Source organism: Schistocerca gregaria, chromosome 6 (genome assembly GCF_023897955.1).
Source record: "Schistocerca gregaria isolate iqSchGreg1 chromosome 6, iqSchGreg1.2, whole genome shotgun sequence".
Taxonomy (NCBI): Eukaryota; Metazoa; Arthropoda; class Insecta; order Orthoptera; family Acrididae; genus Schistocerca; species Schistocerca gregaria.
The window spans coordinates 114108327-114127221 of NC_064925.1; the positions used below are offsets into that span (position 1 = coordinate 114108327).

An 18895-nucleotide genomic window follows, 5' to 3' on the forward strand; every position below is an offset into this window, starting at 1 on the left:
AGAGGCCTATGCTCCAGACTGAACGCTGAAAGGCATAATCAGTCTTAAGTGATGATGATGATGATGATGACGAGTTTGTAAGCTTAGGGACTGATGCCCTTAGTAGTTAAGTCCCATAAGATTTCACACACATTTGCACATTTATTCTCTCACACTTCCCTGAGGTACTCCTTACGATAGATGTTATGTATAACATCTTGTGTACAATACTTGCCCCTTCACTTCGTTTTCTCCTTCCCTTTTGGGTGCATCTCCTCTCTTGCGAGATTATGTGTATATAGTGTGTGTCATAATTAAAGTGAAAACTAACGCGGGCTATAGTATACGGTAACATAGCAGTAAGATTCCAGTAAACTTTGTTCCACAAGCGATAAACACTACTGGCCATAAAAATTTGCTACACCAAAAAGAAATGCAAATGATAAACGGGTATTCATTGGACAAATATATTATACTAGAACTGACGTGTGATTACATTTCCACGCAATTTCGGTGCTTAGATCCTGAGCAATCAGTACCTAGAACATCAAGAATAGTGACTGGCGTATTGTGGCGAGCCAGTTGCTCCGCCACCATTGACCAGACGTTTCCAACTGGTGAGAGATATGAAGAATGTGCTGGTCAGGGCAGCAGTCGAACATTTTCTGTATCCAAAAAGGCCCGTACCGGACCTGCTGTCGTGCATTATCCTGCTGAAATGTAGGGTTTCGCAGCGATCGAATGAAGGGTAGAATCACCGGTCGAAACACATCTGAAATGTAACGTCCACTGTTCAAAGAGCCATCAATGCGGACAAGAGGTGACCGAGACGTGTAACCAATGGCACCCCAAACCATCACGCCCGGTGCTACACCAGTATGGCGACGACGAATACCCGCTTCCGATGTGTGTTCACCACGATGTCGCCAAACACGGATGCGACCATCATGATGCTGTAAACAGAAACTGGATTCATCCGATAAAATGTCGTTATGCCATTCGTGATCCCAGGTTCGTCGTTGAGTACACCATCGCAGACACTCCTGTCTGTGATGCAGCGTCAATGGTAACCGCAGCCATGGTCTCCGAGCTGGTAGTCCATGCTGCTGCAAACGTTGACGAACTGTTAGTGCCGATGGTTGTAGTCTTGCAAACGTCCCCGTCTCTTGACTCAGGGATCGAGACGTGGCTGCACGATCCGTTACAGCCATGCGGATAAGATGCCTGTCATCTGGACTGCTAGTGATACGAGGCCGTAGGGATCCAGCACAGCGTTCCGCATTACCCTCCTGAACTCACCGATTCCATATTCTGCTAACAGTCATTGTATCTCGACCAACGCGAGCTGCAATGTCTCGATACGATGAACCGCAATCGCGATAGGCTACAGTCCGAAACGTGATGGTACGCTTTTCTCCTCCTTACACGAGGTATCAACGCCAACGTTTCACCAGACAACGCCGGTCAACTGCTGTTTGTGTATGAGAAATCCGTTGGAAACTTTGCTCATGTCAGCACGTTGTAGGTGTCGCCACCGGAGCCAAACTTGTGTGAATGCTCTGAAAAGCTAATCATTTGCATATCACAGCATCGTCTTCCTGCCGGTTAAATTTCGCGCCTGTAGCACGACATCTTCATGGTGTAGCAATATTAATGGCCAGTAGTGTATTTGCGAATGTGTACTTACATGTCCATTGACTTCAGTATCGATTGTTGTAGTAGCTAGTAAAAGTCTATTTGTCCCAATGTAAATGTGCTCGAATATCACTCTAGGCCTTCCTTAAGAAGGTGAACGAAAAAAATCGAGTTTTTTTCACATTTAGTGAGCTGTTCCACAAATCCTCCTCCCATTTGGATGGAATACTTGCTCTCTCTGAGCACTATGGGACTTAACATCTATGATCGTCAGTCCCCTAGAACTTAGAACTACTTAAACCTAACTAACCTAAGGACAGCACACAACACCCAGCCATCACGAGGCAGAGAAAATCCCTGACCCCGCCGGGAATCGAACCCGGGCGTGGGGAATGGAATACTGCACCCGCCTTTGCGGAGAGGTACGAGTACCGAATACGTGAAACACCCGTTAGTGATCGCTAAAATCTAGTGAGAACTCTGCAAATGCTTCTTCGTTTCTTAAGCGTCAATATCAGCAGTGCTGTACAATTAGATGTTGAAACGACGCTACACAGAAAAATCTATAATTTTCAGATCATTTGATCTGGGAGGCCAGCCTACGGGCCCTGATCAACCTACAACCGTATTAGCATGACAGATGTCGTCTGAAGTCAGCGGTGACATGTGCTGTTGCCAAAATATGCATTTACAAAATTTCCCACCGTGAGCCGTCGTTGAAATAAGATAGATGAGGATTTGATCGTAAAGCTTACGCTCCAAATAGACTGAGGTGAAAAAACTTATGGGATGCCTCCTAATGTCACGAAGACCTCCTTTTCCTTGGCGGTATGCCGCAACTCGGTGTGGCACGTACTCATAAAGTCTTTGGCAGGTCCCTGCAGAAATACTGAGCCTCAATAGCCGTCCATAATTTTGAAAGTGCTAGCGATGCAAGATTTTGTGCACGAACTGACCTCTCGACTATGTGCCTTAAATTTTATTTAGGATTTATACCGTGTTTTATGGTTGGCCAAATTATTCGCTTGAATTGTCCAGAATGTTCTTCAAACCGATCGCGAACAATCGTGGTCCGTAGGCAAGGCGCGTTGTCATCCATAAACATTCCATTGTCGGTTCGGAACATGGAGTCTACGAATGACTGCAAATGGTTTCGAAGTAACCGAACATAACAATTTCCAGTCATCGATCAGTTCAGTTGGACAAGAGGCTCCAGTCCACTCCGTTAAACACAGCCCACAACTTGGATCCCTGGATTCGTGTGAACCGCTCGATACCCGAATTGTACCATCAGCTCTTACCAACTGAAATCGCGACTCATCTGACCAGGCTACGCTTTTCCAGTCGTCTAGGGAGCCACCGATACTTTCACGGGCCCACGAGAGGTGCTGCTGACGTTCCCCTGCTCTTAACAAAGTCACTCGTGTCCGTCGTTTGCTGCGATATCCCCTTAACGACAAATTTATTCATTGCTGCTTGTCTTTTAGCACCGACAACTACGCAAACTCCACTGCTCTCAGTCGTTAAGCGCAGGTCGCCCGTCTCTGTTTTGTCCGTTGTAGGAGATAATGCCTGAAATGTAGTATTCTCGACACATTGTTGACACTGTGGATCTCAGAATACTGAACACCCTAATGAACTCGAAAATGGAATGTCTTATGCACCTTGATACCATTCAGCTTTCAAAATCAGTTAATTCCCCTTTGTGTGCATCTTTTCACCAGTGCACTAACATTTTATACCTTGTGCACGGGGTACTACCGTCATTTGTAATGTGCATATCGCTGTTACATTACTTTTCTCGCCTCAGTGGACGTATGTCCTTACTAGGAAAATATTTAAAAACGCAATCAGGGGAGGCTCGTCTGCGAACGTTCATATCTATCTCGAGCTTGTTTCCATACCCATGCTTACTGCAACGTACGCTATGTGATCCAAAGTATCCAGACACCTGGCTGAAAATAACTTCCAAGTTCATAGCGCCCTCCACGAGTAACGCTGGAATTCAGTATGGTGTTGCCCCTCCATTAGCCTTGATGACAGCTTCCACTCTCGAAGGCATACGTTCAGTCAGGTGCTGGAGGGTTTCTTCGGGAATGGCAGCCCATTCTTCACGGAGTCCTGCACTGAGAAGAGGTATCGACGTCGGTCGGTGAAGCCTGGCACGATGTCCGCGTTTCAAAACATCCCAAAGGTGTTCTAAAGGATCCAGGGCAGGACTCAGCAGGCCAGTCCATTACAGGGATGTTATTGTCTTGTCACCAGATCTCAATACTATTGAGCCTGTGTTATCTACTTCGGAGAGAAGGGTGCGTGATCACTATTCACCTCCACTATCGTTCAAATGGCTCTGAGCACTATGGGACTTAACATCAGAGGTCATCAGGCCCCTAGAACTTAGAACTAATTAAACCTAACTAACCTAAGGACGTCACACACTTCCATGCCCGAGGCAGGATTTGAACCTGTGACCGTAGCGGTCTCGTGGTTCCAGACTGTAGCGCCTAGAACCGCACTGCCACTCCGGCCGGCTCGTTATTAGTACTTGTCGCTAATTTGCAGGACTAATAGGTTAAGATTCCTCTGAAAACCGTACTGGACATGTATTTATTGTTTCCGAAATTATTGAGAGCTGTTAGTAGTATGTTGCATTCTTGGTGTTTACATTTTTTGCCCTCACTCTGCATCTATCACTTAATTTATAAGGAAGTGCACACAGTCACTAGCGTTGATTCAAAAACCGTATCGCTGAGACGTAAGAGTGCTCTCTTAAGTTGTTAATAGAGGCACCATACAGCACTGAACAGGAGGAACCTATAGAAGATTAAAATATTTAAGGGAGACGTAGGAGCATTAGTTCTGCAGGAGCATAGAGAATGGGCTTCTGAAAGGGCATTTAGGAGAAATGGCACTCGTTTGAACGCTCACTTAAATGAATACACCGCCTCGAGGACTTCCATCTGATGGCAACCACTTACGTACAACCTGTTACTTCCGCGCCTAAAACTTTAAATGTTGCTAGTTCCAGAACTGAAACTGAAATGAATTTAATTTAGAATGATTTGCACACAGCTTGTTTAAATAGAACTACGTGATAAAAGATAATGTTATATTTGAATACATAACTCGTTTCTTTAACTCTCTGGAAAATAGCTAAATAAGCTTTGTTCACAACTCCGCAGAAGAAGTAGCTTTTCTTAAATTTGCCCATTTAAAGAGGTATTCTTTCCATTATTTTTTTGTCATTTACAGAGAGAAACTTATTATCTGATACAAAATTTGCACATGACGCAATGATATCTTTTGCCACAGACATTTCTACGTATATGACTTTCCAAAAGGGCCCATCCCTCAGTCTCTTTTTATGGGTAATGATTCCCTTTGCTTGATGGCAGCTTCCGCTAAAGTCATATGCATAACTTCTCTTCTTTCATTACGCGTGATATTCGATCATCGAAGTGTCCACATCAAAGTGTCCCGTCTACAAATACATCTAATTTTATGCTGGAATGGGTTCGTTAACTCTACTCAAATAATAACTGAAGTGTTAATAAGACGAAAAACCACAATTTAATGGTCTGTCCTTTTTTCAACTATGTGACTGTTAGTTATTTACAATACTTGCACGTATTTTTGTCGAATAATTCATTCTGGTTGTACAAGAGGTGCTAACATCTCATTATCTGTTCTGCTCGGGCCATGTCCTTCTTTCTGTCTTGTACGCTATTACCTTCGTGTTTACTTTATTTTTGTCTACTCCTTTTCAATATTCGCACACATGCAGACACTATTCACAGCGGACAGTTCTACCTTTCTAGAAGACAGAAAATGTAATGTCCTACATCAAACTGCTCATTATGTCCTCATTTTCGTATGTAGCTACCTAATAATCGTGAGAACAAACTTCAGAAGCTGGAAAATACTACCATCAAAAATGTGGTGTAAGAGCAGCTCAGCGGCTGCGCAGGTGTCTATATAAGCAGTGATGCCAACAGTTGTAGGATTAACGTAGAACGGTACAATGAACAAAGCGTCAGTATGCCGTAACAAGATGACGAGTAATTACGGAGGAAGCGAGAAGCGCGGCGCAATTACGTGTGCGTGGTTTTCGTAATGAAAGGGGTCTATCTATTCCGACTGCAGTTCCATCGTTATGTATGGTAATACGTCAACTGTACGGTTCACTATGCTGCACCAGGCCACTGTTGCTCGTAAGCAGTACAAAGCATTACTCAAGACGACAGAGGCGTAAACATAATCTGTGTATAAATGTATGACTCACGCGCTGCTCGTCTTGTTCCCGATTCAAGCGGATACACCTCTCGACCGCTAAAGCACATAGTAATAGTTGCTCATAGTCTGAATAACATTGCCGATTATATTTTTATTACCTTACACACGCGGATACCGCCGGCAGATTTAACAAGTTGTTCTAGTCTTTCCAATATGGAACTCACATCTTTCTTTAATTGTATTGGTTAATACTTAAGTCGCTATGTAAACGGGTAGGTCAACTACTATGATATGCAACTGGATTAACGTATTTTTTTCCCTTTCCCAAGACAAACAAATTATAAATTTTCAGCTAAATTTTAGTCTCCTTCTGCAGTGCAAGCGAAACTCCTGTAGACTTGATTGTAAAAAATTACATTATCATTTTCTTCAATTTTTAACCTGGGAAGTACTGGTGAACCAAAAAGCGAAACTTGTGGGAAGTGCATAATGATTTATCCTAGCACTGGAAGCTCTTATTCTTGATATAACATTGCTAAATTTACTGATGTGCACCTTCTCTAAAATCAGATATATGAATTCTCTGAGAAAGAGCAACCAATTTTAGAAGGGAATAATTTGGAAAACACATGGAAATATCCCTCCAGTGATAAATCTCATTTATATGTTTCATTAATTTTGAGTGAGGAGATACGAAATGAAATAACAGAAGGGTATTATTGGCCGGGGGACACTGTTTGTGGTGTTTCGGCCAGCTACTGCAAGTCTTTCTATTTGATGCGTTTTCGACGATTTTCACGTAACTGAAGGTGAGATGAAATGATAAGAGTAAAACAAACACCTAATCCCCGAGTGAACAAAATCTTAGAACCGTCGGAGATTCCATCCCGCTATGCCTAAGCGTAGAGGCCTCTCCACTAACCATTAGACCTCGAACTGAGTATTAGAAGATAGGAAGAAACATCTCATAGCTCGAGAAATGTTCAAATGAAAAGCAGTATTATTTTACTCGTATAATATTCTACCTGTCGGATAGTCACATGACAAACTTTCAGTTTGAAAACACGAGTAGCATCCAAGATTAGATGTTCTAAAATACGGAAAACAGAAGTCGTAACTCGACATTGAATAACGCTGTGCACAAATGAAAGATAGCACTAGTTTCCTCGCATATTCTGTATCTGCCTGATATGTCACACAGCTCCCTTTCTATTCGAAAATTACGAGTAGCCTCCAAGATGGCGGCCTCCAAAGTGGGTGTTATATTACCCTCCGACTCTGGGTCCTGCTTCCAGAAAAAAGCTTGGATTGTCACTCCAGATAGAAGGCCTTAAAGGGCTATCATAAACAATGCAAATCATAACTCGCGAACAGGCCTGTAATTGTCTTCACTCCAGGCTAATTGACGCATACTACGCAGGTTAAATACGTCACACTTTTCTGGAGTTCTCTACGGTTCCATGACTGTCATGCTGACTTTAACCACGGAATTTTCCTTGAAAGATCTGGAATTGACAGTGCATCAATACACCATCACATGAGATCGTATGGAATTCCCCTGAAGAACACAAATCGCTGTAAGAGTGCACTTTGGGGGACTCTGCGGAAACACTGAATGCGAATTTAGATATATTCCCCCTGTTTCGAGTTTTCCGTGATCTTCATGTCTCATTAGTTGTAAGTACTAACAAGGTTCCCATTTAATTTTCTTTGTAGTTCAGCAACTTCTGATGGTGCGAAAGCCGGCCAGAGGGGATGAGAGGTTCTAGGCGCTACAGTCAGGAACCGCGCGACCGCTACGGTCCTAGGTTCGAATCGTGCCTCGGGCATGGATGTGTGTGTGTTGTCCTTAGGTTAGTTAGGTTTAAGTAGTTCTAGGTTCTAGGGGACTGACGACCTCAGAAGTTAAGTCCCATTGTGCTCAGAGCCATTTGAATTTGATGGTACGTAAACAATAACTGACTCTTTCAAATATAACTTTCCTTTTCTTTTCTTATCAACAAAGGAAGACACTAATTGTCGTGAAAGTGAGGCTTTGTGTTATATATTCACAGTCTGTACTCAAGGAAAAGCAACATGAACTGAAGCTGAATATTGTCTGTTTTTCAACGTGACAATGACTTTCTATCACAAAAGTAAGTATTACTTAATAGTTACGACACACAACAGCTGATTTATCAATAACCTAATCGGGAAATACAGAGACGCCAGCTGTGAAATAAACCTAATTCAGTATCAAATACCGTTATTCATTAAATGCATTCTGATTGTTGAAGGTCAAGTTCTCTAAGTAATCTGTAAATGTTACTTGCTTATATATTAGTATTTAAAAATATAGTTGACACTATACCACGGAAATGAATATTCGAATATTTTACCAAAAGTCGTCTTAATAGAAATTCCGAGTCAAGAATATTGGCTATCAAAAGAACAAATTCCAAAGAACAGACACTTCCTCGGCCATAAGCATAAGCATTTGTAAGCTCAACCTGAAGAAAAGATAAATTTTTCGTCAGTGTTTGACCTGAAGAGAAAGTCTGAATAAACTATAAGTGAGGTTGTGTGGCTTAGTTATCCAGCATTTCTCGTGACTCGGTACTTTGCCTAGAAATGATTGATTCATTGATAAAAATTTTCTCCTGACTTTCAAGATGAATGATTTCTGAATTTTAACTATTATCGTTTAATGCAAATGATAATAAGGGTGTAATTAATGTGTCTTGACTGGAGTGTTGTGTTTGTGTATGTTTGCGAGAAGCAAGCCGACGCTACCACATAGCCAGCTTCTCTCAAACAGCAGTACTGGACATCAGAGTTTAACATCGCAGCTGATGGGATCATTTACATAATGAGCGCTTAATCTAGGTCACTGGCATAGAGTCTGCCCTTAAGCGACTACAGTGCACCTTGTCTCTTGACCCATCACTGCTCCATTCTGGTGATGGAAATTTATCCCAGTCCCAGGCTTAGGAAGGACTAACGACGGATCCAAGGCCATAGAACTCTAGCGGCAGGATAAGGTGAGCAAGAATTTACTGGCACACTTCATCTTGTTACGTCGCCGAGTTCGCTACTTGACCCACTACAATGTCGCCATGACTGACGACACAGACTATGTAGCCCCATGTGATGGGTAGTGAAGGCAGTGTTGCTGCTTATAGCTTTGACGCATGATAATGGAACATGATAACACATAAACTCGTGAATGTGATTACGAATCTTTATGCAAAATATTGTTCATGTTGTTGTAAATTTGTGTCCTAGTTCATAAGATTATCCTTGTAGTAAGTCGGCCGGTTCTAGGCGCTTCAGTCTGGAACCGCATGGGTTCGAATATTACCTCGAGCATGGATGTGTGTGATGTCCTTAGGTTAGTTGGGTTTTAGTAGTTCTGCGGGACTGATGACCACAGATGTTAAGTTCAAATGGTTCGGAGCACTATGGGACTTAACATTTCTGGTCATCAGTCCCCTAGAACTTAGAACTACTTAAAACTAACTAACCTAAGGACATCACACAACACCTAGTCATCACGAGGCAGAGAAAATCTCTGACCCCGCCGAGAATCGAACCCGGGAACCCGGGTGCGGGAAGCGAGAACGCTACCGCACGACCACGAGCTGCGGACTCAGATGTTAAGTCCCATAGTGCTCAGAGCCATTTGAACCATTTTGAACCTTGTAGTAAGGTTTTTCTTATTGACGGCCCCTCACAGCTACCATATGAGGATGGAATATTTCAGTACGTACATCGTGTGAGTGCAGAAAAATAGAACACTCGGATTAATCAATAACCTACTTTTTGAATTTACGTACCACAGTCGAAATAAGCTCGATAAGCGTGCGATTTCTGTTTTGGTTCATTTGGGTGCTAAAGAATTAGAATTACAAGCAGAAATTAGTCGAAACTGTTCACAGATTTGTTGAGGCATTTTCAACAAGCACCAGACTATACTAATGAAAGGGTGATCAAAAGTCAGTATAAATTTGAAAACTTAATAAAACATGAAATAATGTAGATAGAGAGGTAAAAATTGACACACATGCTTGGACTGACGTGGGGTTTTATTAGAACAGAAAAAGTATTGCTAGACGCGTGAAAGATCTCTTGCGCAATCGTTTGGTGATGATCGTGTGCTCAGCCGCCACATTCGTCAAGCTTGGCATCCCAAGTCCCCAGACGTCAGTCTGTGCTATTATTGGCTTTGGGGTTACCTGAAGTCCCAAGTGTGTCGCGTTCGACCGACATCTCTAGGGATGCTGAAAGACAATATCCGACGCCAGTGCCTCACCATAACTCCGGACACGCTTTACAGTTCTGTTCACATCATTATTCCTCGACTACAGTTATTGTTGAGGAACCATGGTGGACATATTGAGCATTTCCTGTAAAGAACATCATCTTCGCTTTGTCTTACTTTGTTATGGTAATTGTTGCTATTCTGATCAGATGAAGCGCAATCTGTCGGACATTTTTTTAAAGTTTGTATTTTTTTGGTTCTAAAAAAACCCCCTTGTCATTCCAAGCATGTGTGTCAGTTTGTACCTCCCTATCTACATTATTACGTGATTCATTCTGTTTTCAAATTGATACAGACTTTTTGATCACCCGGTATATCATCGAGTACATCATACTACACACTTTTTCCTACGAGATGGTTTTGGTTATCGATTTCCATGACGTATGCTTGTACTAAATTAGTTTCTCAAAATAGTCTTATTGCCGTTGCTTACCAAAATTTAAAGGCATTTTCTATGTGATCTCGTCAAAGCTATAAAATATTCTGAGTGGAAATTATTCCTACCCTGGTTGGCTAGTGGTGCGTCATTTCGCCTGCTGTTCCACTTTTTTCATAATATTGTGATTAAAATCATATTTCATGCACAGTTGTCTTATTCCATAATTTTTTTCTACTCAATGTGCACAGTGCATTTCTCGCTCAGCTGCCAAGACAGAAGATTCGGCAAACGAGAGTTGTCTTTAATTCGTGCTCAGGATTCGTCTTTCAAGTGGATGTATGCATTATGATGCTAGTCACCGTAGGTTTGTAGAGGTTCATGACTTTCCAGCTGTGTGTTGCTTAGCTGCTGTCTATGAAATCAACAGACCTATTCTCATGTATCACACAGCAAGGCGAGCTGAGTCGTATGTCACATAGCCTCCCGGAAAACTTCCGAAGTAACACTACTCTGGCGAATCAGGTCTTAATTTCACAACGTGTTCAAGCAGCTTGGCCCCACAAGACTGAGTGATCTTTTTTCTAGATCTTTCCATTCTCATGTCATAGTTTCTACAAGAAGTCACCAACATGATCATGCCACTCAAAATACAAACACGTATCCAAATGAAACTTCAAGCATGTTTTTAGATTTACATACATTAAGTGAAACATTCTCACTCTGAAACAGTGTAGGAATGCCATAAATTAACGAATTGTAGGAAAAGGTATTCTAACCATCTAGGTGATGCAAAGTTTTCTATCTACGTTGAAGTTTGTAATGATATGTGTGGCTCTGGCAGTCACAATATTAGACAAAACAGATGCCGGGCGGAATCCACGAGGTCACATAATTGTTGCGGTACGGAGAGACGCAGAAAAGTGATGTAGATGAACCACAACATATTTAAACCCAAACTCGCTCTATTGTGAGGCAAGTACATTACCGGAAAGAGAAGCGCAACACCAAAAAGAAATTGTGTGACATAAACGAAAGGTGCAAGGCGTTTTCCTACATCTGAAATATTATCTATGTTCAAATTTCACGCCAATCGCGTAAGAGTGATATTAGTGGCACCACTAAGAATATGCATATCAAGCTTGCTTTAAATATCCGCTGTAACGGTTATGAGCGTATGTTTCCTTTGAGATTGGACGATGTGAGTTGATTTTAGGCACGAATGTCTTCAATGTAACACTGCTTTAGAACGAGGTCGTGTAATAATGCCATGAGAACCTGGATGTTCCTTCTGCGACACTGCACAAGACTGGGCAACGATGTAGCCACTGTGCATAATTGAAGGCAATGGTGGTCACGATTCTGTGCGGTCGCAACAAGACCAGTATCCCGACGCACACTTGGCACCACTGAGATCGAAGACCATAGTGTTCGGCGTATGCTCTGGCGCATTGTTCTGCATTTGTAGCTGCAATAAGAGCAGCACTTGGCACGACTGTCACACAAAGAACTACACTCCTGGAAATTGAAATAAGAACACCGTGAATTCATTGTCCCAGGAAGGGGAAACTTTATTGACACATTCCTGGGGTCAGATACATCACATGATCACACTGACAGAACCACAGGCAAATAGACACAGGCAACAGAGGATGCACAATGTCGGCACTAGTACAGTGTATATCCACCTTTCGCAGTAATGCAGGCTGCTTTCTCACATGGAGACGATCATAGAGATGCTGGATGTAGTCCTGTGGAACGGCTTGCCATGCCATTTCCACCTGGCGCCTCAGTTGGACCAGCGTTCGTGCTGGACGTGCAGACCGCGTGAGACGACGCTTCATCCAGTCCCAAACATGCTCAATGGGGGACAGATCCGGAGATCTTGCTGGCCAGGGTAGTTGCCTTACACCTTCTAGAGCACGTTGGGTGGCACGGGATACATGCGGACGTGCATTGTCCTATTGGAACACCAAGTTCCCTTGCCGGTCTAGGAATGGTAGAACGATGGGTTCGATGATGGTTTGGATGTACCGTGCACTATTCCGTGTCCCCTCGACGATCACCAGAGGTGTACGGCCAGTGTAGGAGATCGCTCCCTACACCATGATGCCGGGTGTTGGCCCTGTCTGCCTCGGTCGTATGCAGTCCGGATTGTGGCGATCACCTGCACGGCGCCAAACACGCATACGACCATCATTGGCACCAAGGCAGAAGCGACTCTCATCGCTGAAGACAACACGTCTCCATTCGTCCCTCCATTCACGCCTGTCGCGACACCACTGGAGGCGGGCTGCACGATGTTGGGGAGTGAGTGGAAGACGGCCTAACGGTGTGCGGGACCGTAGCCCAGCTTCATGGAGACGGTTGCGAATGGTCCTCGCCGATCCCCCAGGAGCAACAGTGTCCCTAATTTGCTGGGAAGTGGCGGTGCGGTCCCCTACGGCAGTGCGTAGGATCCTACGGTCTTGGCGTGCATCCGTGCGTCGCTGCGATCCGGTCCCAGGTCGATGGGCACGTGTACCTTCCGCTGACCACTGGCGACAACATCGATGTACTGTGGAGACCTCACGCCCTACGTGTTGAGCAATTCGGCGGTACGTCCACCCGGCCTCCCGCATGCCCACTATACGCCCTCGTTCAAAGTTCGCCAACTGAATGTACGGTTCACGTCCACGCTGTCGCGGCATGTATCAGTGTTAAAGACTGCGATGGAACTCCGTATGCCACGGCAAACTGGCTGACACTGACGGGGGCGGTGCACAAATGCTGCGCAGCTAGCGCCATTCAACGGCCAACACCGCGGTTCCTGGTGTGTCCGCTGTGCCGTGCGTGTGATCATTGCTTGTACAGCCCTCTCGCAGTGTCCGGAGCAAGTGTGGTGGGTCTTACACACCGGTGTCAATGTGTTCTTTTTTCCATTTGCAGGAGTGTATTACAAATCGGTTACTGCTCGTACCGTTCCGAGCCAGATGCAGTTTGGCGTGCGTTCCGCTGATTGAAAACCACTACCATTTTCCACTTCAGTGTGTCAATTGTGAGCCTCTTAAAGGAGACAGTGTTGTATTTGTGATGAAATCTGGTCGTGCCTCGGTGCCACTGAGGATTGTGTGTTGCTTACAAGCAGGTTAGTTGAGGGCCTGCAACCAATATGTCTGCTTGCTAGACACTGGACGTTTACCTGGGGTTATGGTCTGGGGTGGGATTTCGTATGGCAGCAGGAGCGCTCTCGTAGTTATTTCAAGCACCCTGAGTACAAATTTGTATACTACTGGCCATTAAAATTGCTACACCACGAAGATGACGTGCAACAGACGCGAATTTAACCGACAGGAAGAAAATACTGTGATATGCAAATGATTAGCTTTTCCGAGCATTCACACAAGATTGGAGCGTGTGGCGACACCTACCACGTGCTGACATGAGGAAAGTTTCCAAACGATTTCTCATACACAAACAGAATTTGACCGGCGTTGCCTGTTGAAACGTTGTTGTGATGCCTCGTGTAAGGAGGAGAAATGCGTACCATCACGTTTCCGACTTTGACACAGGTCGGAGTGTAACCTATCGCGATTGCGCATTATCGTATTGGGTCACTGCTGCTCGCGTTGGTCAAAATCCAGTGACTGTTACCAGAATATGGAATCGGTTGGTTCAGGAGGGTAATGCGGAACGCTGTGCTGGATCCCAACGGCCTCGTATCACTAGCAGTCGAAATGACAGGCATCTTACCCGCATGGCTGTAACGGATCGTGCAGCCACGTCTCGATCCCTGAGTCAAGAGACGGGGACGTTTGCAAGACTACAACCATCGGCACTAACAGTTCATCAACGTTTGCAGCAGCATGGACTACCAGCTCGGAGACCATGGCTGCGGTTACCATTGACGCTGCATCACAGACAGGAGTGTCTGCGATGGTGTACTCAACGACGAACCTGGGTGCACGACTAGCAAAAAGTAATTTTTTCTGATGAATCCAGGTTCTGTTTACAGCGTCAGGCTCGTCGTATCCGTGTTTGGCGACATCACGGTGAACGGACATTGGAAGCGTGTATTCGTCATCACCATAATGGCGTATCTCCCGGCGTGATGGTATGGGGTGCCACTGGTTACACGTCTCGATTACCTCTTGTTCGCAATGACAGCTCTTTGAACAGTGAGCGTTACATTACAGATGTGTTACGAACCGTGGCTCTACCCCTCATTCGATCCCTGCGAAACCCTACATTTCAGCAGGATATTGCACGACCGCATGTTGCAGTTCATGTACGGGCATTTCTGGATACAGAAAATATTCGATTGGTGCCCTGGCGAGCACATTCTCCAGATCTCTCACCAACTGAAAACGTCTGGTCAATGGTGGCTGAGCAACTCGTTCGTCACAATACGCCAGCCACTTCTCTTGATGAACTTAAAAAAAATGGCTCTGAGCACGATGCGACTTAACTTCTGAGGTCATCAGGCCCCTAGAACTTAGAACTACTTAAACCTAACTAATCTAAGGACGTCACACACATCCATGCCCGAGGCAGGATTCGAACCTGGGACCGTAGCGGTCACGCGGTTCCAGACGGGAACGCCTAGAAACGCACGGCCACACCGGTCGGCCTCGTGCTCAACTGTGGCATCGTGTTGAAGCTGCATGATCTCACAATATTAGTCAGTTAAATATTTAACCTAGAGAAACGCATTTCGTTTGATGTTGCGATTTCTTTTTCCGTCAGAGTATATGCTCATGGTGTACGCAGAATGAGATCTAACGCAAATTTTGGTACCTGACGACTGCACGACAAATAAAGACAGTCGCTGTCAGTCACAGCAACAAATCGGGGACGTCGGCGTACACTTGCCGTAACGGGAAAGAAATGTATGTGCGAGAGTAGTTCCGCACACCCCATTCGGTAACAGCCAGTCTCTGTGTAATCAATTGCCACTTACAACAACCGCCAACAACGACAGCATCTTCATAGCGCAGATCCAGCTACGTGCTAGTCGAACAGCTATGCTGTACTTCATATGAAGGGCTTCTTTCAATAGTGGTAGATGTCCATTTTTGTTCATATTGAGATACAGAGTCCTAAAGTTAAATGAGCGCTGAAGAATCTGCAGTTGAGATACCAGAAACATTCAAGCATATTTTTTCTTGCTAGAGATGAACATTTCTTTCTGTTTCTTTAGCTCATTAATTTCAGAAGCATTATAGAGAGAAAATTGGGGGTAATGGACGTTGTACCACTATTGAAATAAGCCCTTCATATGAAGTTATAGATAATTGTACTCTGATGTGATACTATATCTCTGCATTAACGAGGTTTTAAATGTTTTAATCTATAGCGAAAGCATTAAAAACATCTCTGTGGTCACTATTTCTTCCTAAAGTTAAATATTTACGATGCTCAAGTTTAAAGAAATTAGTAATAGTTTGTGTCCGTCTCTGTGTGTTGTAGTACCTGCCGACCTCTTTCTAAAGTACTTTAGATTGCGACTATGCACCACAGTGTAAAGTGGAGTGGAAAGGCCACGTATGACGCCAGGAAAGTGTGGAGGTGACATATGTTGAAGGATAGAAAAACTGTCAATCTAATAAAACCGACCGGAATAGGTTGTGACAAGACTCGGAATCACCACGCGGAAATGAAACAGGAAACGACGAAAATAGCGACGCCACCGGTGACACATCAGGGCATGTATTGTGAGCAGCAGAGCACTATACGTTCTGTTCCTATTCCTTTTTATAAATGACTACTTCATTCAGTGACGGGTAAAGTGCTGCATTTGTAGCAGTATTGGAGTATACGCTGTTGCTGTCACGCCTCAGTGTCTCTCGGGTGTAAATACACTGGTGGAAATGGAAAAAAGAGCACATTGACACCGGTGTGTCAGACCCACCATACTTGCTCCGGACACTGCGAGAGGGCTGTACAGGGCAATGATCACACGCACGGCACAGCAGACACACCAGGAACCGCGGTGTTGGCCGTCGAATGGCGCTAGCTGCGCAGCATTTGTGCACCGCCGCCGTCAGTGTCAGCCAGTTTGCCGTGGCATACGGAGCTCCATCGCAGTCTTTAACACTGGTAGCATGCCGAGACAGCCTGGACGTGAACCGTATGTGCAGTTGACGGACTTTGAGCGAGGGCGTATAGTGGGCATGCGAGAGGCCGGGTGGACGTACCGCCGAATTGCTCAACATGTGGGGCGTGAGGTCTCCACAGTACATCGATGTTGTCACCAGTGGTCGGCGGAAGGTGCACGTGCCCGTCGACCTGGGAGCGGACCGCAGTGACGCACAGATGCACGCCAAGACCGTAGGATCCTACGCAGTGCCGTAGGGGACCGCACCGCCACTTCCCAGCAAATTAGGGACACTGTTGCTCCTGGGGTATCGGCGAGGACGATTCGCAAACGTCTCCATGAAGCTGGGCTACGGTCCCGCACACCGTTAGGCCGTCTTCCGCTCACGCCCCAACATCGTGCAGCCCGCCTCCAGTGGTGTCGCGACAGGCATGAATGGAGGGACGAATGGAGACGTGTCGTCTTCAGCGATGAGAGTCGCTTCTGCCTTGGTGCCAATGATGGTCGTATGCGTGTTTGGCGCCGTGCAGGTGAGCTCCACAATCAGGACTGCATACGACCGAGGCACACAGGGCCAACATCCGGCATCATTGTGTGGGGAGCGATCTCCTACACTGGCCATACACCTCTGGTGATCGTCGAGGGGACAATGAATAGTGCACGGTACATCCAAACCGTCATCGAACCCATTTTCTACCATTCCTAGACCGGCAAGGGAACTTGCTGTTCCAACAGGACAATGCACGTCCGCATGTATCCCGTGCCACCCAACGTGCTCTAGAATGTTTAAGTCAACTACCCTGGCCAGCAAGATCTCCGGATCTGTCCCCCATTGAGCATGTTTGGGACTGGATGAAGCGTCGTCTCACGCGGTCTGCAGGTCTAGCACGAACGCTGGTCCAATTGAGGCGCCAGGTGGAAATGGCATGACAAGCCGTTCCACAGGACTACATTCAGCATCTCTACGATCGTCTCCATGGGAGAACAGCAGCCTGCATTGCTGCGAAATGTGGATATACACTGTACTAGTGCCGACACTGTGCATGCTCTGTTGCCTGTGTCTATGTGCCTGTAGTTCTGTCAGTGTGATCATGTGATGTATCTGACCCCAGGAATGTGTCAATAAAGTTTCCCCTTCCTGGGACAATGAATTCACGGTGTTCTTATTTCAATTTCCAGGAGTGTATGTCGGTTCTGCAATCCCAGAAGCGTAACTAGCGCACATTTTCAGAAAATACATGCACCGTGAGCTCCCTTAGTCATAAAACCAGATCACACACACACACACTCCGCACTCCGTCTTCAGGCCACGAGTGGCCTACCGGGACCATTCGACCGTCGTGTCATCCTCAGTGGAGGATGCGGTTTGGAGGGGCGTGGGGTAAGCACACCGCTCTACCGGTCGTTATGATGGTATTCTGTTAGGTCGAGTAGCTCCTCAATTGGCGTCAGGAGGCGGAGTGCACCCCGAAAAATGGCAACAGCGCGTGGCGGCCTGGATGGTCACCCAAATGCTGACCACGTCCGACAGCGCTTAACTTCGCTGATCTCACGGGAACCGCGTTGCCTACACACACACACAAAAGCGAACGCTACTCACCGTCCTGTTAGCCAGATTGAAGACGCGGCATGTGAGCCTTGCGGAGCGCCCCAGCAGCGCGGTGACGTGTCGCGGCGTCAGCGCGTCAAAGTACGGCTCGGGCAGCGGGGGCGGCGTCGGCGCCGCCTCCTCCTCGCCCACGTCCAGCTCCACGTCGCTCAGGTCGTCGTCGTCTGCGTCGGTAGGGCCCACCAGCGGCGGCAGCAGCCCCGTCAGCGGCAGCGCCTCCTCGTGCGACGCCAGCACAATGCTCGCATTCCGCTCTGAGCTGCTCAGCGATGAGACACCTGCAGCAAAAAAGCAGTGTCCTCTGTCAGCTCAAGCAACGTGCATATACGCAATTGGAGAAACTGACTGACTGACACAAAAGTACGTGCATCCCGAATCGATGTTCCTATAAACAGGATATTTGGAAACTCACTTTGTGTGATGCAGGCTCCCGGAAAGACATGGTTCTTAAAAGTTTTTCCACCAGGAGTTGGAAAGAAAGATTGTGGGGTCAGAATGATCGGATATATCTCGAAGGCCCCCTCATCGAGTATGATTGGTACCTTGTCATATGTTTTCCGTTTCTGGTACTTAGAAAAAACACTGACATATTCATTACTGAAAAAGTATTGAGCATGAAACTTTTTCAATTTAGCCATCATTGTTATTGTTAAATTTTTGATTATTGCTCAAAATCTTTGTCTTAAA

The 18895-nt window shown here is 45.6% G+C and overlaps 1 protein-coding gene across 1 annotated transcript in view; it reads right to left on the reverse strand.

Moving 5' to 3' along the window:
* LOC126278743 (basement membrane-specific heparan sulfate proteoglycan core protein-like) overlaps positions 1-18578 on the reverse strand; it is a 1101563-nt gene extending 1082985 nt beyond the window's left edge. Inside the window, exons 1-2 of the mRNA XM_049979020.1 lie at positions 18563-18578; positions 18200-18486 (exon numbers count right to left, since the gene is read on the reverse strand). Of these exons, the coding sequence (XP_049834977.1) occupies positions 18200-18486; positions 18563-18578 (303 nt within the window). The remainder of the gene's footprint in view (positions 1-18199; positions 18487-18562) is intronic.
* Between the last annotated feature and the right edge of the window lie 317 nt (positions 18579-18895).